The sequence below is a fragment of the Chaetodon trifascialis genome, chromosome 12, assembly GCF_039877785.1.
Source record: "Chaetodon trifascialis isolate fChaTrf1 chromosome 12, fChaTrf1.hap1, whole genome shotgun sequence".
Classification (NCBI taxonomy): Eukaryota; Metazoa; Chordata; class Actinopteri; order Chaetodontiformes; family Chaetodontidae; genus Chaetodon; species Chaetodon trifascialis.
This window is the reverse complement of record NC_092067.1, coordinates 27947366-27973921: the sequence shown is the minus strand read 5'-3', so window position 1 is coordinate 27973921 and position 26556 is coordinate 27947366. Positions and strand designations below refer to the sequence as shown.

Below are 26556 nucleotides of genomic sequence, written 5' to 3'. Positions count from 1 at the left end.
ACATACGAGTTTTGTTTTGCATCATCCTATTAATTCCAACTGAACTGTTCCAGTCATGATGACACATATCAAATGATCACATGCCAGTTTTGTCCATAGAGAAACAGAAAATTAACATAATCTGGCTTCAGTGCTCAGACTGTAGCAGATTTTTTAACCTGGGTCTTTCACCGTTTACAACTGGCATTAACATTACCAGCAGGTGTCAAGTGCAATCTAAAAACTGACTTTTCTCGCCTTCTTTGATGCAAAATCATCAATTACATCATCATACGAAATCTGTTGAGTAACTGTATGATTGATGCTGATGATGGGTTAGGGTTAGAGTCCAGAGAGACGCTCCTGTGGCACAGTGGACCTCCAGTACGTTTTAATAAGCTTCAGCTTGGAAAAACTCCTCTCTGCTTATAGAAACTGCATACCTTTATCTTTCGCCCATTTCTCCTCTTCTTCTTTTTCTCTGATGGTCTTTCACTTTGATCCATGATGAAGATGAAGACTCGACATCATTACCTTTTGCATTACCTTTTACCAACACCGTCCGGCCGCCTGTTTTTTTTTTTTTACATTTTTTACTTAACCATCACCAGGCTATCCCCCCCCCCATTCCAACCTCTGCAGTCGCAAGTTGATCCCCCGCCCCCCCCCTTGCCTCTTCTGACACACACAACCTGTTTGACTCTCAGCAGCAAGTGACACTCCACTGACTTGACATGGAAATGAGCGGTAGTCTAGAGAACTGACCAGTTTTTTTTGTTGGGGGGGGGGGGGGGGGGGTTGAGGGTGCATAGATTGCACCCTGGGCGGTCGCCCACATTGCCCTTAACAAAAACCGGCCCTGATCTTCAGAGCAAAGCTTCAGTTCACTCACTCACTCACTCACTCACTCACTCACTCACTCACTCACTCACTCACTCACTCACTCACTCACTCACTCACTCGGACGTTTGTGTTGCAGCGTCAGATCACGTCTTTTTACAGGATGCATATTTTTATTGAATGTGCCTTTAAATGATCAGAAGGCCGACAAGAGATTCTTTAACGGACATTTAAAAAATATCAACAAAGTCCTGATAAACAGACGTCACGGAGACTTTCCATCTGTGACTTTCAGTCAGTTTCCATCTTTGGGAAAACCTTGTGGTGTTTAAAGGTCCGGAGTGGAAGATTTAGAGCGACTCTCTGACACATTATCTAACGTTCCTCGTTCTGTTCTCGCTGTGTAGAACCACATGGAAGTAAGAACCTGCGTGTTCTCGTTACCTCGCCTTTAAATCTACAGAGGGAGCAGCTCCTCCTCAGAGTCCGCCATGTTCTACAGTAGCCCAGAAGGGACAAACTAAGACTGACTCTAGGGTGCCATTAGGAGAGGAGATGCAGGTTCTCCTACACACTTGGAAGGGGGGGTGACTGAGGGGTGTTCAGTTGGTTGCAATCTGCCACCTCACCACCGGGTGTCACTAAATCCTACATGCTGGACCTTTAAAGAAATACAAAATGTAAACATGAGACATAAATAACCAATCAGAGCGAGGATACAGGCTCATCATGGCCCAATCAGCGTGAAAATACAAGACTTATTATGAACCAATCAGAGTTGATTCTGCAGTCACATGATGATAATCTGTTTGAGAAACTAAACTGATGAAACAAACAAAAGCTATTTTACATTAGACATTTACAAACTGTACAACGACGACCAGAATAATAATAACAATAATAATAATTAGAATAATATCCACTCTAGTAAAATGTTCTCATTCTGACACCATTTTTCTTCTTCTGGAGGTCACAGCGCATCACATTCACCGGTCCGACACTGAAGAGGAGCAGGGCATGATGGGAAGAGGAGGAGATGATGAGGAGGAGCAGGCCATGATGGCATACGATGTTATGTGACCTCCATGGGCAGCGTGGTCTCTGACAGTCCGTTCAGCAGCCTCTCCGGCTCGTGAGAGTCTCTGTCAGGAAAAACCAGAATTAACCATCAGTGACATCACTCATGACATCACTTCCTCAAAGACTGAAAGCTGACTGCAGCATCAGCTCATCTGCAGGAAATATTTCAGATCAAAGATTAAGAGATATAATCCTAATCTAATGCCAGATAACGTGATGTTCTCCATGCTGAGAGGAAACAATCTGTGTGTTCACATCCGTCAGTGAGCAGTTTACCATCAGCTTCCTCCCTCCGCTAACATGATTTCACCTCATGAACCCAAAGCATGGCGTCTGATCAAGGTTAGAGAAACCTGCGACAGAGGCGTGTTTGGATCGTCATCCTGCTGTAGAAGTCTTCCTCTTTTGATCTTCAGCTTCTTTACGGACGCTGTGATGCTTGATTACAGAATTCTTTGGTATTTAATTGAATCCATTCTCATTCCCGTCCGCTGACTGCAACACAAGGCCAAAGCGCGATGGATCCACCGCCATGCTGGACAGCTGAGAGACGATCGTTTCAGGAAATTCTGCTCTTTTCTCCAAACGTAACTTTGCTTGCTGTGGCCACAAAGTTTGACCTTCTTTGGTCCACAGGACTTTTTTCCAAAGCACATCAGGCTTGTCGAGATGTTCCTTTGCAAACTTCTGATGCTGAATTTTGTGGTGAGGACGCAGCAAAGTTGTCTTCTGATCAGTAGATCAGAGCACCACCACTGCAGAGTCTCCATGAAGGTCTTCACAGTCAAACAGGTCTGATTTGCCTTCCTAACAATCCCACGAGCAGTTTTCTCTGAGAGCTTTCTTGGTCTTCCAGGCGTTAACTTGACCTCCATTGTTCTGTTGACTGACATTTCTTAATTACATTATAAACTGAGGAAGCAACCACCTGAAACTCTTCTTACAGCCTTCTCCTGGTTTGTGGACATCATTACTTTGAATCTTTGGAGTTCAGGGAGCTGCTGAGAGGACCTCATGGCTGCTGCTGATTGTTGGGACAGAGTATGAGGAGTCACAAGCCACAGCACTATCAAGCTAATTAAGATTAGAAACTTTGGCAAAAGTCATCCGAGAGCTCAGATTTCTTGGGGTGTCCAAACTTTTGCATTAGGGATGCACATTTTTAATTTTTTTATGACCGTTAACCGACGCCCTTTAACGATTAATAACCATTAACCGATAAGATTTAAATGCCCTTACATGCTGCCATTCCGACATACCACCATTTAGACATATCACCATCCCGAAATACCGCTATTCCGACACACAAACGTCCCACCATTCCGACAGAGAGAGTCACTGACTCGGCGCTGTTCTGTCCGAACTGCAGATTTACAATGACGGAAAATAGTTAGATTACTCATCTAAAATGTAAAAAAAAAAAAAAAAAGCTACAAGATTTAGATAATTAACAGTACTGTAGGCTTCAATTGTCTCCTATTGCTTTTTAAATTATGTCGAGAGCGAGCGCGCTGGTGATTTCTTTAATTGAGTGTTCTGATTCATTTCCAAAATGAAGTTTTAGCTTCTGAAATCAGATTTTTAAACAGTTCTGATGGAGCTCAATGTTTATCTGGATGATGCGGCTTCATTCCGAACCATTTTACTGTAAACCTGGACGACCCGCGGCGTGTCTGGAGATAATGTAACGTGTGTTTTGTGCGTAATTGCGCACAATAAGCTGGTGCTTTGGAAGTTGCATTTGGTCGTGTTTGGCCTCCCGTGCCTTGCATGTAGGTGTGCTGTGGTTGAAGTCCCTGACAAGCCGCCCCGCTGCAACAATAACACGATGCACAAACACATTAAATCCGTCATTTACCGCCAGCTGCAGTGTATGTGCAAGTCCCCACGTCTCCACTGCATCAACCAGTTTAGCTGTGAGGTTATCAGCTGTGTGTCTACCTGGCATGCTCTGCGTTAACTGAACAGCAGAATTAACTTTCCAGTACTCATCGATACAGTGACATGTAACTGTCACGTAGCTCTCTGTTGTGAGCGCGGTCCAGCAGTCCGTTGTAATAGCCACGAACTTACGAACTCGACCCGCCCCCGTGAGTTGACTGACTTACGTAGCTAAAAAACAAAATTGACCGTTAGTATTAATCGGTTAACGTTCCTGTTACCGGTTAACGGTTAAACAGTTAAACATGTGCATCCCTATTTTGCATGGTGCTCCTTTTTCTCACTTTAAAATGATGCAAAACCAAAATAATGCATTAATGTTGCATAAAATGTTGAAGAGGATGTTTCATCTTTAACTTGAAATTTACCAGAAATGTTGACCAGGGGTGCCCAAACTTTGCATGTGATCAAGAAGTCTGTCAAAAACAAAAGGACTGTTGCAGCTCCGCCTGCAACATATTCAAGATGAGACTCGGACCATGTGAAACTTGTCATATGGATGCTGTCGTGGTGGACTACAACATGTGAAGTTGAGTTAAGCTGAAGACCTTCATGTGAAGTTTGACATTCAGTTCTGATCGTCAAAAAAGTGAAAGAAAACCAAACTTGATTTCTTGAATAAAAACACGTTTCTCATGAAAAACCTTGACTTCATTTCATAGAAGACACCATGGAAACATCTCACATTCATGAGCTTTCAATGTCTGAACATCAACGGCTGTATAAAATTCATCAGATTCTACAAAAAAAAGGGGACTGGGAGTACTGGGAGTCCTGGTCAAGCAAAATAAAACTCTGGAAAACAGCTTCTTTAAAATGAACTTATTCCACATTTTTTTCAGTGTTTTCAAGGTGACCTCCACCTGATTCGTGAAAATGAAATACAGGTGTGCGTAAAAGGACGTTTACCTGGACAGGTGTGTGTGTAGGTGGTTGCTTACCTGGCGGTGGAGACTTTGGGCACTCGGTCCAGACTGGCGGCGATGGTGGCGAGCTTTAAGGCAGATGTCGGGGGGGCTGAGGGGCGAGTAGAGTGGGGGTGGGCGGGGGAGACGGCTCCCACCTGGCTCCTCTGGTTGGGGAGGGACTGAGGGGAGGATGAGGGGGGGAGTGACCCCTGAGTTGAAAGCCCAGACCTGCTGAGTGATGAGGAGGAAGAGTACGGAGGCCTGGAGGGACCTGAGGAAGAGTTTGGAGTTGAACATCATCATAGAAATCAAGTGTTTGTATGAAACTGATGTACAAATAAAATGACATGAGAAGACGGTCGGAGACGTCTGGATCACAGCTGACATGTCTGAAGAGAAGTGGAATTTGTGTTGTCTTATGTTTTAATATCACGGGCACCTGCCTGCAGCCTCTCCTGCCTGTGCAGTATAGCACAGTGCTACAGGTGGCCACTCAAACAACGACAAATGTAGAAATACTTCCAACGATTATGGGATTGGTAGAACAAACATGTCTGCGTTTTATGATGTCATCTAAAAGAAATCTGGACTGTAAGACTCTCAGATGTTTTCTTGTAAATTGTTATTTTGTCTTACAATTTACATTTTTTCAAGTTTTTCTTGATAAAATGACATCTTCGTCTCATTTTTTTGAGTGACCTACCTCTTACTGACTCCATAAAACTCTCTTCATACGACCTATACATCAAATTTGAAGTCTGAAAATGTCAGATGATTCTTCTTTTGATCTCTGTATAAATGTACCTGTACATCACACACCTGTGTGTGTCTGCACAGATCAACAGTGAACAATAATACACTTTAAGGATGAATCTGATTTTGAGTTATTTTTCTTATCTAATTTCTCACGTACATTGTTGATTCTACAGCTCGACCTTTGGTCCACACGCTGTATGTTTTTGTGTTACGTGACCCGCTGGGGGTCAATCAGCGAGGCAGCTCACCTGAGGGGTGGTGGACTCCATTGACGCTGGTCTTGTAGGGTTTATTGTCACTGCTGATGAGGCCGTGAGGTGGAGGAGGAGAGCTGATCACAGCAGAGGCTGCAAACTGAGCGCTAGCTGAATCCAGAGTTTTTGAACTGGACTCACTTGACCTGTTGGACTATGGAGCAGACCAGGAGAGTGAGAGAAGTGCAATTAGACCAAGATCATTGAAGATGGAGCTGTGACAAACCTCTAGCAGTAAGAAAATGAAGAAGTTCTATAAACACATATAAAAGCTGTTTATAGAACAGAAAACAGTGGACAGGTGAAGCAGCGGCCAGGCAGGTGGAATCCCACAGATACGTCCAACCTGTCACACTTCTCTTCTATGTGCTATGAAATGCATGGACAGCATCTCTGTATCACCCACTCATTTATTCATGAATGAATAAATCATCTTCCCCGTCGTGTGTGTGTTACCTGTTCACTGTGTTCATGTGTTAAGTATTGACCTGTCGCATGTTGAGGGCAGGACCAGTGGAACGCTACCTGAGTTTGGTGCAGTGCTGTCTTTCTGTATAAAACAGTGTTGTTCTGCAGCTGCAGCTGCTCCAGCTGTTCTTTCTGCATCTGGACCAGCTGCTGCTGGTGACTGTGGTACTGCTCCTCTGTGATGCCCCCTGCTGGCAAACAGACAGACACACACAGATATATGTGACCCGTTCACCTGCTCACACTTTCACATTTAGCTGCCGGTAACTGTCAGGTGACACCTGGTGACCTGCTCCAGAGAACAGCAGAGATTGTGCTGTGCAGGTGAGCTGGACTTTAGGTGAGGTGTGCTGGCTGAAGACGAAACATTAGGAATAATTAAATATGTCTTGATAAGAAGAAGCAGGAACCATGATATCAAAAAGTAAATACAAAGTCAACGTGGGAGCTGAAAAAGCTGACCAGGTACAGCTTCAGGCCTTTTTGAATCCACGTTCACACCTGCACACCTTTACTTTCATCTCGCGGTGATTCAACATGTCGCTCTCACTTCTGAACAAACACCAGTCATTTTTCCATGAAGTCAAACTCACTGTTGGACCTGAAACATTTCTCCATCGTGTCGGCCAACAGCCTGGAGTGATTGTTCCAGGTGAACATAAAGGTCGCAGCAGCAGTAACATGTTAAACACTCTGCAGATTCTCCAGGACGACCTGATAACTCACCTGAAACGCCGCTGTTGTCAGGAGACAGACAACAGGTGAGTCTGTTGTCCTCCACAGAGGACCACGTGGTCCCTCTGCCCCCCTCCGTCTGATCCTGAAGCGGTTTGGGTCTGTAGAAGAACTTCCTCAGGGTCTGGATGTTGTTCAGGATCTTAGTCAGGGAGGGGGTCGTGGTTCCTGAGGTCATGGAGGGATCCTGCTCCAGTGTTACCGTGTCATCGGGGAGGCAGCTACTGGTCCTGGTCCTGCAGACTGATTGCACTGAAGAGTCCATCTGCTTCAGTACTGGATCCAGACGTGAGGAGGCTCGGTCCAGGATTACCCTGATTGGAGAGATGAAGAAAATGCTTCATATAAACCCCATGTAAAGATGAATTATTGGTCATTGATGGACACTTTATTAATTCTACATTTGCAAACGTTCCTGTAGTCAAACGTCTCGTGTTCAGCTGAGCTGCTGCTCTGAATGTAACACCTGAAGTGTACTGATCGAAACGTGCCTCTATTAGTCAAAAGACTGTACCATACGACAGGAAATTCTACGAAAACTACCGAGCAGGAAAATAAAGTGTGACTGGTTCATCCACTGAGGAGCAGGAAAGAGACCACAATCTTCTGTTACAGCTGGATATTTATTTGAAATTTGGGCCCGATCTGGAGTTTCATATGGCCACATCTCGTCCTCACACATATCAAAACATTTCTATTCATGTGATTAGTTGAACACAGGCAGACTGAGGCAGCGGCTCAACTCGGGGAACAGCAACCTGAGCTCCATCAAACATGCTGTCTTCATTAGTCAAAGGTGACTTCAGAGGCTGATCGTCAAATGAACATAAAATCCAAACATCTGGTTTCACCAGTAAACTGTGTCTCAATCAGTTTCATCTCCCAGCAGACTGTGTGCTTACATCCCTCACAGAACTGAACCAGTAACCCTGCAGACACCACGCAAAGACGTGTCAGCAGAGGTGTGCTGAAACTCAGGTGTCAGGTAGAGGTGCTTACCTGCCTCCTCGTCCTATCCTGCGGCGGCTCAGGCCCGTCCAATGAGGAGGCAGAGTCAGTTCAGTCAGACAGTGTCGGAGACGCTGGGGGAGGAGCTCTGGTTGATCAACTCCACCCATCTGCTCCACACGAGGCTGAAGAAACACACACACGAGGAGAGCGGCAACAGGTTAACGGTCATCTCGTCATTGTTTAATGCCTGCGCTGTCCACGGGTTTTCATAGTCGTCTTTTAAAGGATTAAGAGTATCTAAAAAAGAGTACATACTGATGAAAAACTGTTAGAATTTAAGTTATGCAGAAATGAAGTCATAAAATCGAGGACTGTCACAATCTGGTTGTTAGCATTTGAAGTTAGCTTTATCAAGTGTTAGCTCCAAAATAGCTTTATTGAGGCAGTAAGCTTTATCGAGTATTTGCTTTAAAATAGTCTTAGCTTTATCAAGCGTTAGCGCTAAAACAGCTTCACCAGCTGCTTCACCAGAAATCAGATGGAAGCCCCCCCCTCCATGTTTTTAACGTAGCACACCAAGTCTGAACCTTCAGCCCTTTGAAGTAGTGACAACCTACCAAAATGTCCTCACACACACACACACACACACACACACACACACACACACACACACACACACACACACACACACACACACACACACACACACACACACACACACACACACACACACACACACACGCCTGTCAGTAGCGCCTCACGCCTCTCGCCTCTCGCCTCTCGCCTCACGCCTCACGCCTCACGCCTCTCGCCTCTCGCCTCTCGCCCTTCCAGTCCACAGTGCATCAGTTTAAAATAAAGGAGGAGAAACTCACAGAGAGATACTGACATCCAGCTTTCCTCCTGAAGACAAAAACTCCATCAGCATTACTGTCCTCATCAGGTGAGGACGACTCAGGAGACTGAAGGGACAGAATAAAATTCAGAATAAAGAGACATTGGACGGCAGTATTCTTCAGTATGATCACATGATGAGCAGGCCGATGTGATGCTGACCAGCGGAGGCGGCGGACTGTCATCTTCTCCGGAGCTGTGGAAGTCGTACTGTTTAATGTCGGCCTTGTTGACGGTGAAGGGACCGGGGGGTCGACCGGGACGTCTCTGTGGAGGATACAATCTGTCCCGTCTGATGTTCTTCTTCTTTGGTCTGATCAGGTCAAAGGGAAGCTCGTCTCTGATGGAGACCTGCTTCTTCGGCATCTGAAACGGAGAGAAATGCTGATAATGGAACCAAGGGGGGAAATCCTGGAACCGAAGAGCTGAAAAGATCAGATCTGTTGGAGATCAGGGAGTCTGTAAGCTTACATAAAAACAAGAAACAGAAATGTGTGATTCCCCTCATCATTTGACCTTTGCCAGGAGCTTGTTTAAAGGCGTCATCTTCTGCCATTGTTTAATGGCACGAACTGGAGAATTAGCTGAACCTACAGAGCTTCAGACCGACTCATACCACTGCTCACACTTACTTACATTAACATTACATTACACTTAAATCCCCTAACCCGAAGAAAACATTTAGATTTCTTCAATCGTAACTGCAATACTGATAAACGCCTTGGAAAATAAACAGTCAGAAATAACAAAGTGCTGTTTTAAGGAAAAAGTGACGCAGTGCTTCAAGAGAAAGTCATTTCCTGTGTCTCTTTAAAGGGGGGGCTACAGTACCTCCAAAAACCAGATATCATTACAATTACAATCAGTCATCTGGCAGACGCTTTTATCCAAAGCGACGTCCATCCACACACCAATGGCACAGCGTTGGGGACAGTTCTGGGGTTCAGTATCTGGCCCAAGGATACTTTGGCATGTGGGCCTTTCAGTTCCGGACACCCAGGGTTTGTACCTTAATGGTAGGCTCAGTGTTTCCCACACAGAAGTTAATGCTGTCCTCCCCATGTGGACTGCACAACACAGTCCCTCAGTGACATACTGGACTCCTCTGACCATCTTCAACATACCTTGTGGTGCGTGGTTGTTTATTCACATTAAGTATGTAGGTAGTGGGGGAGGGGTGAAGAGCTATAAGCGTCCTTAGCATGCAAGGTGCTACTGTCTCTGGTGTGGCATCTAACAAACTGGGTTATGGTGGGCAGAGTGGAAGTCAGGGAAGCGTGACTCAAGTCGATTGTCGAGTTGATGTTAACTGCCCCATGTGGATGTGGCCTTTCACACTTGTGCTTCTGAAATTTTGGCCAAGTGCCAAGACTTAAGTATTAAACATAGCAAAGAGGAGCTTGGTGATAAGTTAAAGCAACTACTTGCTTCTGTTGACCAGAAAAGGTTTGAACCTGGAATAACCACTTGTAGCTATATTTTAGATGGTTAATGCAGTAAAAGTCATTACATAAACTCAATAATGTCCTTGCTTTGTGATCGATCTAGAACTCCATAAAGATCTCCAGGTTGCTCTCGATTGACCAGATGGAGAAATTAATTGTTTTATTTGATAAAAGAGAATCAAGTTTGTGAAAACAGAAACACACAAGGTAAACTTGAGGCAGTCAGACAAACACATATAAACAGTCAGTACCTTGATCTTGATGTCTGTTTTGGGTCTGTTGCCGTTGTTCAGAGTAACTGGAGTGTTGTACACTGGTTTCTCCACTAGAGGGAGTGCTACCTCTCTGAGAGTATCTCCGCTGAAATCTCCCATCTGATACCTGAACACAGAGAAAACATCAGCAGCTGTAACATCAAACCTTCAGCGTTCACAGCTGTAGCTCCTCCTGCTGGACCACATGAATTCTGACCTGACTACATTCAGGTCCATCCATCCATCCATCCATCCATTATCTATACCGCCTCTCCCTTTCGGGGTTGCGGGGGGCTGGAGCCTATCCCAGCTACAATGGGCGAGAGGCGGGGTCCACCCTGAACCGGTCGCCAGCCGACTGCAGGGCTACATTCAGGTCTTCTCAGTTTAAAGGGTCATTACACCCCTTTCCACATGCGGTTTGTTTGCTGGTCCTGCTTGTGCAAACAGCTAAACAATACATAGAGTCTCTTCACAGGCATAACTTAGAAATGAATTTCACATGCAGGTTTCTGACAGAGACCAACAAAAGAGATCACATCGTCCCATTTTAATGTCTGTACACCGGCTGCCAGCTGGTTTTAGAATTTATTTTGAGGCCCTGCAGATAACATCTCTGGGTTACTGTTGCCTTATCAATCTGCTGGTAGTCTGACGCTCTCAGAGAGGAAGCTCCTCGACGTTCGCTTGAGGCCTGAAGGAGAACAAGCTTTTTCCCTCAGGGAACCACTAATCTCTATAAACGCATTCTGCATATGAATGCAGAGCCTGGTACCAGAAGTGATCTGGCTTCCATTTGTAGTGTGAGTGGAATTGACCAATCACATCTGAGTGAACGCTGGTACCATGCCGAAATGGAGTCTTGAATCCATTGACTTTTGTCAGTCGATTTAGCTTTTCATTAGCTTTTTAAATTTACATGTACTCATATACGCACATCTGTTTACAGAATTTACCAAAATGTCGTCGGATTCCATTTCTGCACCTTAAATTGCCAATCAGACTGTTAACAATCACCAGCGCACAGAAGAGTAAGTCTCAGCCCGGCTGTCCAGTGAACGATATCCACTGGCTGGACTAGAACATCTGAGAGACTGACCGTCGCCCCAGAGGCTCCATCCTCGGTAGGTGATGGGTTCTGAGACTGGGAACCACTGAGCCCACATTCTCAGAGTGTAAAATCATATTCTTCTTTTTAGTTGCTCTTTATTTTGTCCTGTTTAATAAAGTTTTTCAGTTTGTTAATAAATTGTTTTATAGCAGACTTTATTGCAGACCACACCACCTTCATCGTCCTGATTACCGACAAAGAAGAGACTTCCAGCGGACAGCAGGTCCGAGGCCTGAACCCTCCACCTCTATCTCAGTGTCAGTGAAGCAGCTATGAAACACCACAGTACTTATCTGTGTGCGCTACATAAACACCACTACAGCAGGTGTCTGCCTCGGGACATATTCTAGAATATTCTATGTCATGCATGTTCTATGTTGCTCCTGTATTTGAACTTGTGACTGATGGCGTCTTTGATTCTCTTTTCTCATCTCTCATTTTGCTGGTGTGACTTTCAGGTAAACCGGATGCTGCTCCCCTCTCCTCACCTCCTCTCCACCACCTCCAGGGTGAGGTGCAGCAGCTCCCTCTTGGACTTTTCCCTCCTCTTGATCATCTCCAGGATGGTGACGGTCCGACTGAACTCCCGCCTCAGTCTCAGCATCTTCTCGTATGACGCCTCGTCATTCTTACGGTTCTGACACACAGAAATCATCACAGCTGTTCGTGAACTCTCACCATCGATTTTCTGTCGTTTACTCGTCGGTCAGTCGTATCAAGATCGTTAGCAGTTCTTATTCAGATCAGTTTCTCAGAAAAGAACACTGTTCCAAATTCAGCTAACCATCAAACAGAATAAATTAAACATAATATGTCCAAATGATTCAGATACTTTCAGGAAGTTCCTGTTTGGTGATCATCAGTAATCCAAAAACATGTTCTCCTATGAAGACGCTCTGTGCCACAGAATAGATGAAGCACATGTTTACTGATCAGCAAGCTTCATCTATTACTGACCTTTCTGGTCTGCATCTTCTCCGTTCTCCGTCTGAAGGCCACGTATGCGTCATTGTTGGTGGATCCGTCTCTTTTCTCCTGTTTGATGTGAGGGATCAGCGACGGACCTCGACAGTTCTTCCTCTTCCTCACCCAGTAATCGTACACCGACTTCAGCAGGTAGTCATCCTCGTTCAGCAGCAGCTTCGCCTCTGACAGAGACACCAGCTGAGGACAGAACCAGAAGCACCAAGACCAGCTGAAAACCAGACAGGAGTAGGCTGTCCCTTTGTAAAGTGTGTCTGACACAGAGACAGACGCTTGGAGTTAAGTGAATGTCTTTGGACCTTAAATTGGACAAAAGAAGACATCCAAAAACGCCCCCTCCAACTACGACAAACTGTGATTGACATTTTTATAATAATGATAAATAAAAGTGTGTGTGTGTGTGTGTGTGTGTGTGTGTGTGTGTGTGTGTGTGTGTGTGTGTGTGTGTGTGTGAGAGAGACAGCCTCCAGTCTTACCTGGTGTGTGCTGGCCTTCTCCAGTCGGTCCACCATGGTCTCAAACTGCAGAGGTTTGATCTCCATCTTTCTGTTCAGTCTGTTGAGCAGCGTCTCGTCCTCTGAGTCCATGTCGTAGTCTGGCTGCTCCAGGTCCAGACCCAGAGCTGGAGGACCACAGACACTTAGTGATTAACGGAATCTCCCATTACTGCCATAGACATAAGTTTCGACGGCGTGGTGGGACCTTGACTCTATCTACTGCGACGTCACATGATTCTCTGTTTTTTCAACAAAGTGCACTGCTGTTGTTTGAACAGCAGAGGGCGCAGTCACAGTAGTCAACAACAGACACCCATCATCCTAAGCGCTGCTAAAAATAAACCCAACAAGAAAATTAGGGATGAACATGAAAAAGAGACTGAAGATGCTCCATCAACTTTTAGAGCTGATGTGAGGCAACATTTGCCGGATGACGTCAACGATGCTACAGGGAACATCAAACATGAGACGCCATTCGACACGTCACCACCCACAAAGGCTCAAAGCTTCATCCAGACCAAAGGAGGCTGAAAGAAGCTTCTGGAGCTCCGCCTCCCCACAACAGTCCAGAGCTTGAGGGCCGTCTTCTGTGGTCCACAACCATGGATTTCACAGGTTAGGAGACACGCTGGAGTCCACCACGGCCTCACGCTGGCCTCCACAGAGCTGAGGTTTAAATCTGCTCTTTTGGAGCTCGACTCGAAGATTAACAACAACCGTCACGACATCGCTGTGGCTACAGACCATGCAGGAAAAACGGACATAGCGCCGAGAGGCCGGACTGCGCCCACACATAAACAGTTCTTCACACACTTTAATCCGCTTCACCGCCGGCTTTGAGCGTAGGCCGCTGCAGCGTCCACCCGGTCCACCGAGGCTTGCGGCAGCACAGTCGACGACCACGCCGAGCCGACCGCCAAACGGAGACCGTTAAAGCTGCCGGCTCATGGACCGATCCTGGACGTGCTCACCTGATGGAACAGCTCTTTGACTTGTTTTATTACAGGACTGCTGCTGACTGCTGCATCGTTTCTGCTCTGAAACTGAACCTGGTTCAGTCATTCAGGACACTTTCTACTCAGCTGACGTCATGGCTGCTGCTTTCATTTGACTTCATCAAAGGAGAGCAGAAGCACTTTAAGCTAAAAAATAATTTCACAAGAATAAAACATGCTGTACACAGCTGTCTATTCATAAAGGCCATTTTTCAAGTTGTTTTTCTTTCTTTCTTTTATTCAATATCCCAATAAATATCGCATCGTGGCCTTTATGTCGAGGGTTAGGGTTAGGGGTTAACCCTAACACAGGTGCAACAGGAGGCACGATGTTAGCACACTTAGGTTTATTGGTATTAAAGGTGGTGACTCCTACGTGAGACATTCCTGGAGACCTTCATGAGGAGTTTGATGTAAATCTACAAAATAGCACGTCAAATACTCAGTAATAACTGCTGACTCAGATTGGACTTGTATAATCTGGATTCAGGTCTGGTCCCCTCGCGGACAGCTGATAAACTGCAGATGTAGACCAGTATTAAGGGGTACTCACGCTGGATGTGGATGAGCTGTTTGGGAACTTTGACCTCTCCTTTGTACAGACGGTCGTAGTAGGTGGTGTTACTCTCTGCTTCAGGTACAGGGATCACCATGTTCTCCTTCTTCTCCCTGAACACCTGCTGGGCTGAGATCGCCCTCTGCAGATGGTGCTCCTGAAACACAACCAAAAAACCACACAGGTAACAGAGACATCATGTGGTGTGTAGACCAGATATCTGATCTGTGAACATCCTAAAGTGAAACTCTAGATGCACTGAAACTGACTGAGACTCATCTGTCCACATGTTGAAAAGGTGCAAACGACACATCTGTGATCTTCCCCCTCCCACAGTGTAACTGTGCCAGTAAGCAGTCTGTGGAAATGTCCACGAGGGTCAGGGTCAGGGTCGGCCACAGTCTTCTATCACGTATATGTCACTGTACAGTGACTGTTCTGTAAATTCAACGGTTTAACATAACCGCACCATACCAGTTGTCATCACATTTGATGATTTCCCTCTTTTGTTTGGACGTCATACAAACAAAAACAGCTGCGTCACACGAGACAACACTTGAGTTAAAAACAGAAGACAGAAGGTTTAAGGTTCCAAAGGAGAACAACAGAGATGAGCAGAGGTTCAGCCCACAAAGAAGTTCAGCAGTAAAATCAGGACAAAAGGACAATGGCTTCAGTGACACGCTGCTAAGCCACCTGCCACACCTGAGCCTGACTGATACATGTTCATCAGTTGGACCAGACGGGGGCCGTCAGTGCTGAGCGACCACCGGGCTACACAATGACAAATCAACAAGAAGACAGGAGGTCACATGATGCACATCAGACTTCTGCGGCACAATCAACACACAATTAATCATTATTAGTGTGTATGACAAGAAGTTCAAAGATGTGTATTACTTATGGCCTGTATGGACAACAGAACCATGTTTCCACCTCGCACTTCAGCTCGTTACACATTAGAACCAACAGATCAAGCTCAGTGTGTAACGAGTGTTACTGGCTGGTGTGGCTCAGTGTGTAACGAGTGTTACTGGCTGGTGTGGCTCAGTGTGTAACGAGTGTTACTGCTCAGTGTGTAACGAGTGTTACTGGCTGGTGTGGCTCAGTGTGTAACGAGTGTTACTGGCTGGTGTGGCTCAGTGTGTAACGAGTGTTATTGGCTGGCGTAGCTCAGTGTGTAACGAGTGTTACTGCTCAGTGTGTAACGAGTGTTATTGGCTGGCGTGGCTCAGTGTGTAACGAGTGTTATTGGCTGGCGTGGCTCAGTGTGTAACGAGTGTTATTGGCTGGCGTGGCTCAGTGTGTAACGAGTGTTATTGGCTGGCGTAGCTCAGTGCGTAACGAGTGTTACTGGCCGGCGTAGCTCAGTGCGTAACGAGTGATACTGGCCGGCGTGGCTCAGTGTGTAACGAGTGTTACTGCTCAGTGTGTAACGAGTGTTACTGCTCAGTGTGTAACGAGTGTTATTGGCTGGCGTGGCTCAGTGTGTAACGAGTGTTATTGGCTGGCGTAGCTCAGTGCGTAACGAGTGTTACTGGCCGGCGTAGCTCAGTGCGTAACGAGTGATACTGGCCGGCGTGGCTCAGTGTGTAACGAGTGTTACTGCTCAGTGTGTAACGAGTGTTACTGCTCAGTGTGTAACGAGTGTTATTGGCTGGCGTAGCTCAGTGCGTAACGAGTGTTATTGGCCGGCGTAGCTCAATGCGTAACGAGTGTTACTGGCCGGCGTAGCTCAGTGCGTAACGAGTGATACTGGCCGGCGTGGCTCAGTGTGTAACGAGTGTTACTGCTCAGTGTGTAACGAGTGTTACTGCTCAGTGTGTAACGAGTGTTATTGGCTGGCGTGGCTCAGTGTGTAACGAGTGTTATTGGCCGGCGTAGCTCAGTGTGTAACGAGTGTTATTGGCTGGCGTGGCTCAATGCGTAACGAGTGTTATTGGCTGGCGTGGCTCAGTGTGTAACGAGTGTTACTGGCCGGCGTAGCTCAGTGTGTAACGAGTGTTACTGCTCAGTGTGTAACGAGTGTTATTGGCTGGCGTGGCTCAGTGTGTAACGAGTGTTATTGGCTGGCGTAGCTCAGTGTGTAACGAGTGTTATTGGCTGGCGTAGCTCAGTGTGTAACGAGTGTTATTGGCTGGCGTGGCTCAGTGTGTAACGAGTGTTATTGGCTGGCGTAGCTCAGTGTGTAACGAGTTTGGCCTGAGAGAGAGCGAGCAGCAGGAAAGTGACGGTGAATGTGAGCGCAGCAGAGGAAAAGTTAGCAGGCTGTCGTCTGGCAGCAGATGTTCAGTATGGGATGTGTCAGTTCAGAACGCTGCAGCCTCTCAACACCAGAAACCAAGACATCTTGTCTGTAGCAGCTGGAAAAGTGAAGGGGTTTATCTAAGAGTACTGTCTGCAGAGGACACAACACACATCGAAGGCTCAGGTTCATGTAAGCGCGCGTTTCAACACACTACACCCGACGTCTTTGGTGGAAACGTAGCTTTCGTGTTTCTGCTCAGGATCTTTGGGATGAAGGGTTTTATTCTGTCATGTTGTCTCTTGGTTAAATGTGGACGCCTGTGAATACAGCAGAAGAAGACCCTGTCAGTCAAAGTGCGTTGTCAGACTGTTGGTGGTGTGTGGGGTCCCTTTCCTTTGACCTGGACCTGAAACTATTGTTGATGAACAGAATGTCGATCTGGAAGCCTTCTGATAATCTGTCCTCAGTGTCTGCTTCAGTTTTCTTTGGTGGAGCCTGAATTATTCACTTTCCAACACGAACTGGATGACAGGAACGAATGAAAGCCGCAGGAAGTAGAACAGAAAGGCTTTGGTGGCATTTGGATAAACTGTGAAGTGTCAGTGAGAGGGTTAGGGTTCGGGCACCTTTGTGTCACAGCAGACTAAGTGTTCAGAGAGCAGCTCCAGCTGTCTGAGACAGTCTCAGTCTGCAGGTCCTGAGTGCTGCTCACAGGACCAGTCTGAAGACTTTCACGGTGTCTCATCGTTACAGCTTGCGGACTGAAGCTAGCGTAGCAATGACGAGCTACCACTTCACCCGCTGCGTCGTCCGTTGCCTTGAGAACTACGTAAAAACGTAAGCGTCACAGTCACTAAAAGCGCCCAAAGCTCATTGGCACTACGCTAACAGCGCACATTGTACGCACATTGCGTACATTTATGTGTCCTCGTACATTGCGTGCGGTGAGAACTGTGCGTAAGTACGTCATGAATCCCGCCATAGCACGCAGTTAACGCCACAAAGACAGACTAAATTAAACATGTTCCTACCAGCTCTTCCTCTTTCTCCATCCCGGTCGGCATCTGCGGGACGGCCCGGTTAATGGACACGCAGTCGGTCAGGTCCGGCAGGTCCCTGTTGTGGTAAACCGGGAGCGGTTTGGCGGCGTCTAGCGCTCGCGCCCGGAACGAGAGTTTACTCATTGTTTGCGCCAAATTAGCGACGATCCGCCGCACACCGACAGCAATACCGACGTGAATCCACTCCGGACGCGACTTCGTCCACCGCAGTAGAGCTCATCGGTGTCCGCTGCTCCGATAACCGGCGGGAGGACTCATTAGTGTGCGGGTTTAACGGGACGTCGGGGCCGTTTCTCCGTTGAAAACATGGCGGACATGTCCACACCAGCGGCGGACCAATCCCATCAGACACCGCGGCACAGCTCAAGAAAAAAAAACAAAAAAACAACGCGAGACATGAAGATGCGCGCGCAGCTCGTGGAGAAAACGTTGTATCAAGAATCGCTTGCCGAAACGTTCTAGAAGTGTGGTGACGTGAGTCTGTGCTGCAGTTGTTGACCTCTGACCTTCATGAAGAACTTTGTCGAGACAACATTATTAGGACCCAGAGGAGAAATAATTCACTTCATGCAGAAATAACACTCAGGGGAGACTGAACTGCGTCTGCGCTGACATCAGAATGAGTTTGTGAACCGTTGTTCAAAAGTTCTTCACTCTCAAACACCTCACTGCCGAGCGACCGAATGTGGAATAAAACTACAATCAACTGGCCATCAGCACACATTTGAACATTTAATTACAATTCAGTATTTACACACACACACACACACACACACACAGATATGGAAATCTAGATTTACATCCAGTTAAATGTCAAACAAGTCAAAGCATCCTGAAACCACCCCATCAATAAACTAGTAAAAAATCTTTGGTGTTCATTGATTCAGGCAGCAGTTCTGTGGATAACAAACATCTTCTATTAGGGAACCATTTATTCACAGATGTAAATATCGTTTCTTACCAAAGCGCTTTCATTTTCAGTACAGGCATGATGCATTACGGCTGCTCAGCTGCACATGAACATACAGTAAAACACTGCTGCGTTACTTTCTGTCGCACGCACCAACAGAACATCTGAAAATGAATGACAGCATTCATCTGATAAGAAAAACATCGTAACCCTAACCCTGTCTGAGAGAACAAAAGGTCCTAAATTAATTTGGTTTTAATAAATGAAGTAATCAAATGAAATCATGAATTTTTTTTTTTTTGGTGATATGAATAAAGTAATAAAATCTGATTTATATAATATAATAAATCATATTTTCAAATGTGAAAATATGAGTTTTGCTTTAATGTTTTTTATATCTTATATACAGAACTCTGAATTGTCCTGTTAAAAGATGTTAATATTTTACATTTTAAGTCGGAAACATCAGCACAGACCATCGCAACCATAAACTGTTCAATGTCACTGTTTACTGTGGAAAACCTCCTGTGAGCCTCCTGCACATCCCAGGGAGCCCAGCCACTTCAGGCCAGTAGCCTCAAATTCCCACTTGGTGAAGACATTGGAGAGGATCATATTGGACCACCTCCGTCACCTGGTGAGCAGCAAGCTGGACCCCCGACACTTCACATGTCGACCAGGCATTGGTGTGGAGGACACAGATCTGCCTGCTCCATCAATCTCTTTCTCACCTGGAGAACACTGGGAGCACAGTGAGGGTCGTGTTTTCAGACTTTTCCAGTGATTTCAGCACAATCCAACCAGCACTGCTCAGGGGGAAGCTTGAAGGAGCTGGAGTAGACTGCCACCTGGCTGCCTGGACCATCGAGTACCTCACCAGCTGACCACAGCATGTGAGGCTTCACGACTGTCTGATGTGGTAGTTTGCAGCGCAGGGGCTCCACGGGGTACAGTGCTCTCACATCCAGAAGTTCTCTGATGATGCAGCCAGCGTTGGATGTGTATCACAGGGGAACGAACTGGAATGCAGGGAGGTCGTCACCAGCCGGTGTGGACTGAATCACCTGCACATAAATGCAAGACGAAGGAGATGGTGATGGATTTCTGAAGGAACGTACCACAGACGACACCAGTGAACATCCAGGGCTCAAACATTGAGATCATGGGGGATTACAAATACCTGGGTGTTCACCTCAACAACAAACTGGACTGGACAAACAACACAGATGTCCTGTACAGGGGGGTCCAATGTCATCTGCACCTACTAAGAAGACTGAGGTCCTTTGTAGTATGTAGGGCACTGTTTAAAACATTTTATGACTATGGTAGCCCTGCAATCGGCTGGCGACCGGTTCAGGGTGTACCCCGCCTCTCGCCCGTTGAAGCTGGGATAGGCTCCAGCCCCCCCGCAACCCCGAAAGGGAGAGGCGGTATAGAAAATGGATGGATGGATGGATGGATGGATGGATGACTATGGTGGCCTCTGCAGTTTTCTGTGCAGTGGTCTGCTGGGGCTGTGGAAGCTCAGAGAGGGACAGGAAAAGACTGAACAAGCTTTGTCCTGGACTGCCCTCTGGACGCCATCGAGGAGGTGGGTGAGAGGATGATGTTGGCCGAGCTGACATCGATCATGGGGAACCCATCCCACCCCCTGCATGAGATGGTGGGGGGCTTAAGCGTCTCCTTCAGTAACAGACTGCTGCATCCAGTGTGTAAGAAACAAGCTACCACAGGTCCTTCATCCAACAGCTGTCAGACTGTTTACCTCCATGTGATGTAGCTTTGTGTTGATGCTTCTTTCCCAATTCTATGTCATAAACCCACCTTTGTTTTTACTCTACTGTTGCTAATATATGCTCACATTATCCATTTCATGTGCTGCAATTTGTAATTTGTTGTATATTTTAGTACAAACACTGCATTTATTATTCATATTGGCAACAGTATTTTTAAAAACGGTACACATTGTGCATAAACTGGTGAAATTCAAGGTTTCTTCCTAAGCAACAGTATTTCTCAAGTACAATTCAGCATATGATATTAGAAGTTTTCTCATTAGAATATGCGCAGTAGTGTTTTGTGGCAGCTAGTATTTTATAATCTGTACATAATGTACAGATATTCTATATCCTGTATTTTTATCTTGATCCTTCTGTGCCACTGTTCTTGCATTTTTAGTACTTGCTGGCTGTAACGACTTAATTTCCCCGATGTGGGATCAACAGTCTTTTCTTACCTATGGGAGCTGCGACAAACCCAACACAAGCAGCACACGCAGGGACACCATGAGGTGTGCTGCTGAGAACAGGAATCAGTTACAGTTACCTCATTAAAAAGTTACTACTTAACTGATTACTGATTTTGTCCGTTTCCTGTTCTGTGTGACCTTCGCCCTCCTCCATGTTTGTTTCTTTCCTGTTTGATGTACTGACGAATGCAAAGCGTTATTCAAATGATGAAACATTTCCCACAATGCTGCGCTGGGCTGAGCTGTTTAAGTTTGCTGTTTAATGTTCCAAATAAGAATTTTTGTCAGTGTTTGTAATGTGTGTGTTTAGAACATGGTGCTTTATGTTGGCGTTTTTCATTCTGCTTGTATTTACTACACTAACTGTATATTGAATTTCAATAGATAATAAACTGTATTTGTATGGCACTACTGCTTTTTGTAACTTGCTGGCTGTAATGAAATTTCCAGGTGTGGGATCAATAAAGTCCCATCAGTCTATCTAGTAATGAAATCAAGTTAGAAAATAGAAAACAAAGAAAGCATAAAAGTAAAGTAAAATACAACATTTTAAAGAAGCGCAGCAGTGAATCAAAGGCAAAGCACAAAGTTTAGGTCTGTATCCGGAGTCACAGTTCAAGTCTGAGGCTCAGAGATCAGTTTTTAGCTTTCTGGAAAAGTATTGGGGTATCTGGGAGCCTGACCAGCTGATCCAGTGGTGTTAGGACACGTCCAGGGCAGCATGTCAGCCAGGTCTGTGCCGGGACGCCGCACAGCTGAAGTATTCCTGTTTCCAGCGTTTCAACCTTCTCCAAGCTGTGCAGCTCAGACTTTGCCATGTTGTCTCCATCCTGATGGCAGGTTTCCAGTCAGAGACACAGCCGGAAGCTTTGGTCAGGCGCAGACTGAACGGAGGAATAATAATTAAAAAAATCACTACGGTGGTGGTTTAGGAGTATCCAGGATCCATTCTGAATGTGTGGAAAGCAGAGAGCGAGCAGAAGCATCTGGAGGGCAGGAAGAACTGCATCATCTTCCACTGTCCAATCAAATTTCATCATTGTGTTATTTCATTTGAAAAACTAATCGGCTATGTTTCAGTTCCGCGTTCCTCCGAACACCGCTCAGCAGTCAATCCGTTCACATCCTCCATCATTTACAGCAACTTGCTTTTCAACACAAAGACGACGACGAGACAAAGGTGACGAAGATGAGCACTTCAGGAAGGCCAGAGTTCAAGTGTCCAAAACAGACTGAGACCTCCTCAGAGAGGATTTCTGCAACCATCCGTTACTTAAAGCAAGAAGTATGAGAGTTACTGTAGACAACTAAAAAACCAACAGAACCTCGGCTCAAACGCTGACCTGATGAAGTCATGAGGAAGTGATGTCAGTCAGACAGACGCACCAAGAGTTTCCTCTTCATGCATCAGAAGCATTCATCGATTTTACTGCAGACGAAACATTCATGAATGAGGGCGGACCTGGCTCAGGAAGCAGAGGAGGTCGGCGGTTTGATCCCCGATTCCGCCGGTCTGCAGGTCAAAGCGTCTGTCGTGACCCCTGAACCCGTCACGACCCAGATCTTAGGTTCAAAGCACAGTTATCAGTGGCTCAGCAGGGTTCCGAGTGGAACCAAAGGAACATCTGGTTCTCACACGCACACACACACACACACATACATGAAGTGAACGAGAGCAGAGACGAAGCAGCGGTCACTGACTTTATTTCAGGGGAAACAACATTTTCTTCTGTACAGTATTCCACAGTCACAGCTCACAGTCTTCAGCTCGAGCCACAGACAGTGAACGCATCACCACGCTGGTCTTCACTGCAGGATGAAAATATTCAAAGAATAAAATTTCAACAGAATTCATATTAAATATAAAAGATAAAGAACGGTGAACTTTGTGGACATCGGATCCATTGACATGGACACATGTCCCGTCAGCAGTTAATAAACTTTGACGCATTTAAAACAAAACTCCAGTTTACGACAGGTCTGCTTCCATACTCATGATTGATCCGTGATGGACGCAGTCGACTCTTTCTATTGGTCTTCATCGGTCTCACACGTCACGTCCAGCCTGATCGGGTCACACAGCTTTTACAGCTTAAACTGATGTCTCGCTTCAACACTTCCAACTTTTAGGAGAAATTTGAAAAAAGTCATTTGACAGTTTGTCTGCCGGCAGCCGGACGTCACGTGACAGCCGACTCTCCAACAACAACAACAACAATAATAATAATAAGAAGAAGAATAATGATGATGATAAAACGTGTTCGATGCTCGACATTCATGTTTAAAAGGTTTATTCACAGAGCGACGGCAGGTTTTTAGAGAGGGGCAGTGAACTCACCACGAACAGAAAGGAAAAACAGACGATTCTTCGTTCAAACCAAACGGGGAAGTGAAGAAGACGAGGGTCAGATTTCACTTTGTGATGTCACCCTAATCGACGGGGAGGAGGATGATGTCATCACGATGTCACCATGACATCGTGATGAGAGCTGAGCACCAGCAGGGATTTCTGAGGTATCTGACACACACACACACACACACACACACACACACACACACACACACACACACACACACACACACACACACACACACACACACCTTCCTCCACAGGAAGTTAGTGTTCTGAGTTTCCAACATAAATTAATGAACCCAGATTGTTTTTACATCATCATATAAAATAAACGACGTAAATCTATTTGTTATATTAACATTAGAAACGATTTGTGTCCATAAAAAACAAACTCATGCTAAAACCACAACATTCATATTTACAGAGTGTGCAGCTTTGATTTCCATCGCAGAGAGGAAGAAACAGGCTGAGCAGTCAGGGCTGGAAACCAGTCAGGGCTGGAAACCAGTCAGGGCTGGAAACCAGTCAGGGCTGCAGCCTACAAACGTCACATGACCTGACGGAGGCGACGTTAAAGGGCCGCCGGCCACGTCGCCTCCGTAGGGTGACATCAAAGACGATGCTGCAGGTGAAGTTCAGTGGAGAGAAAAGCCTGCTGGGTAATGAGCGCCATGACGACGAGGTCGAGTTTGTTTGTTGTCGAGTTTTTGGCCTAAAGACGATAAAACCACGTGTTTCCTGAGACGTCTGAAGTCCACAGACGGACGGAGCCCCGAAGCCGACAAAAGATCACACCACGTCAATAAATCCTGTTCAACCAATCAAACGGCCAGAAGAGACAAAGCTTTAGTGTCTTCACCTGCAGAAAAGTATGAACTCAGTCTGACGTCCACACAGACACGCAGACGTCCCTGATCTGACGTCCGTCCTTCCTGATGTCTCCGATCTTCTGGACTCGTTTGTCAGATTTGAGGCTCCGCAGAATCGAACAGAAAATGAAGGAAAATAAAGATGAAAATCTGGAAACATTCATCACTTCCTGACGTTCAGCTGCAGACGGACTCTGTGATCGAGGCGAGATCAAACTGTTCTGATGATTCTGTGCTGATTGTCTTTTTTACAATCGATCAATGATCAGTGATCAGTGACAGCGAGTTCAACTGAAGAGCACAAACTGAAGCAGTCAAACAAACAGCTGATGTTATTTTGGCCAGAGACGACTGAACTGATGAACTGATTTTTCAGCGACTCGTTTAGTTGAAATGATCACAAACAGTCTGTCCGTTTCCACGGTAACGTCATCTTTTCCACAGGCTCATAACCTGAAAATAAATAAATAAATAAGCCGCCCTGTTCCTCGCTCTGTGACGAGGCTTTCACTCATCGACCAATCAGACGACGTCACGCGTTCTTTGATTTCATTGGTTTGAATCGTTCATGTCTGAGAACCAATCAGCTCCTCCTCCGCCTTCAGCTGTGTGAAGACGTCGTCCGGATCAATAACCTGACGATCAGACTGTGATCAGACGCCGTGAATGTGTGTTTCCACAGCGAACACACACACATTCAGAAGCCGCTTCGCATCCGAACGCAAACCAACCGTTTCTGTCGTCACGTCGGCGAAAAAAGCCTCCACAGGTCTTTTATTTTGGAATACAAAAGAGGAAATGATGTCAGGGGGCGGCCAGCGTCGCTCACCCCGCAGAGAGACAGAGACTCTCCGCCACGCTGACCTCCAGGTCACCTGATCACCGAGCGGGTCACCTGACCAGCCGGACCGCACCTGAACCAGAGACAGAAAGCGCGCGCCGAGGGAGTCCCCGCCCCGTCCCGATCGGTCCTCCGCCGCGTCATAAGCTCGACTCTTTGGGCGGGTAGTCCACGTTGGTTACCATGGTGACGACCGTGACGATCTCCTGGGGCGCCGCGACGGCCGTCTGCCTCCCCATCTGAACGACGCGCTCCTCCACACAGCCGGCCGACAGCCGAGCCTCGGCCTCGTGGTCCCAGCACTCCTCCACCGTCTCACAGAGCACCGCCAGGCCCTGCGGGGGGGGGGCGGGGGTCAGGGGTCACACAAAGTGCACAACACATGTACACAACACGGTCAGGGTCACGCAACACAAAGTACACAGGTACACACAAGTACACAAAGTACACACAACACAAGCACACAAAGTACATACAAGTACACACAACACGGTCAGAGACAAGCAACACAAAGTACACACAACACAAAGTACACACAACGCAAGCACACAAAGTACACACAACACAAAGTACACACAACGCAAGCACACAAAGTACACACAAGTACAGACAACACGGTCAGAGACAAGCAACACAAAGTACACACAACACAAAGTACACAAAGTACACACAACACAAGTACACAAAGTACAGACAACACAAGCACACAAAGTACACACAAGTACACACAACACGGTCAGAGACAAGCAACACAAAGTACAGACAACACAAGTACACAAAGTACAGACAACACAAGTACACAAAGTACACACAACACAAAGTACACAAAGTACACACAACACAAAGTAAACAAAGTACAGACAACACAAGTACACAAAGTACACACAACACAAAGTACACAAAGTACACAAAGTACACACAACACAAAGTAAACAAAGTACAGACAACACAAGCACACAAAGTACACAAAGTACACACAACACAAGTACACAAAGTACACACAACACAAGTACACAAAGTACACACAACACAAAGAACACAAAGTACACACAAGTACACACAACATGGTCAGAGACACGCAACACAAAGTACACAACACAAGTATATACAAACATGTACACAACGCAAAGTACACAACACAAAGTACACAGTAACACGAAACCTTCCTGTGACAGCACCGTCAGCTGACCTCTTCATATTAGAGTAAGACGTGTGCTGCATTATGGGTAACGTAGTCTGACTCACAGCGTGTTTCTGCCAGCACTCTCTGAGAGCCGGCCTCAGTTTCTTGTGGACCACCACCTCCTGCATGTCCTCCAGAGACGGATGCTGACCCACTTCCTCCTCAAAGGGCAGCATGTACTCGTCCACTGGACCT

General features: G+C 46.2%; 2 protein-coding genes across 4 annotated transcripts in view; both read right to left on the bottom strand.

Annotated features, from left to right (window-relative positions):
- Positions 1–966: 966 nt before the first annotated feature.
- Positions 967–18307, bottom strand: epc2 (enhancer of polycomb homolog 2 (Drosophila)). 2 transcript variants are annotated; one of them, XM_070976353.1, is made up of 14 exons: positions 17928–18307; positions 14646–14805; positions 13077–13222; positions 12574–12780; positions 12105–12253; positions 10503–10632; positions 8969–9172; positions 8788–8874; positions 7961–8094; positions 6953–7275; positions 6284–6417; positions 5753–5912; positions 4782–5019; positions 967–1961 (listed from the first exon to the last, which is right to left on the bottom strand). In XM_070976353.1, the coding sequence occupies exons 1-14, from the start codon at positions 18078–18080 to the stop codon at positions 1892–1894; spliced, it is 2295 nt and encodes a 764-aa protein (XP_070832454.1). In that variant the 5' UTR covers positions 18081–18307; the 3' UTR covers positions 967–1891. The 2 variants fall into 2 exon arrangements, with proteins under 2 accessions (XP_070832454.1, XP_070832456.1); XM_070976355.1 differs by having other exon boundaries at positions 978–1961; positions 6284–6414.
- A 4495-nt stretch (positions 18308–22802) lies between these two features.
- Positions 22803–26556, bottom strand: part of acvr2aa (activin A receptor type 2Aa) — a 31116-nt gene continuing 27362 nt past the window's right edge. For both annotated transcript variants that reach the window (XM_070975929.1, XM_070975930.1), the window contains 2 exons: positions 26424–26554; positions 22803–25513 (listed from right to left, as the gene is read on the bottom strand). In XM_070975929.1, the coding sequence (XP_070832030.1) occupies positions 25319–25513; positions 26424–26554 (326 nt within the window). In that variant the 3' untranslated portion in view covers positions 22803–25318. The remainder of the gene's footprint in view (positions 25514–26423; positions 26555–26556) is intronic.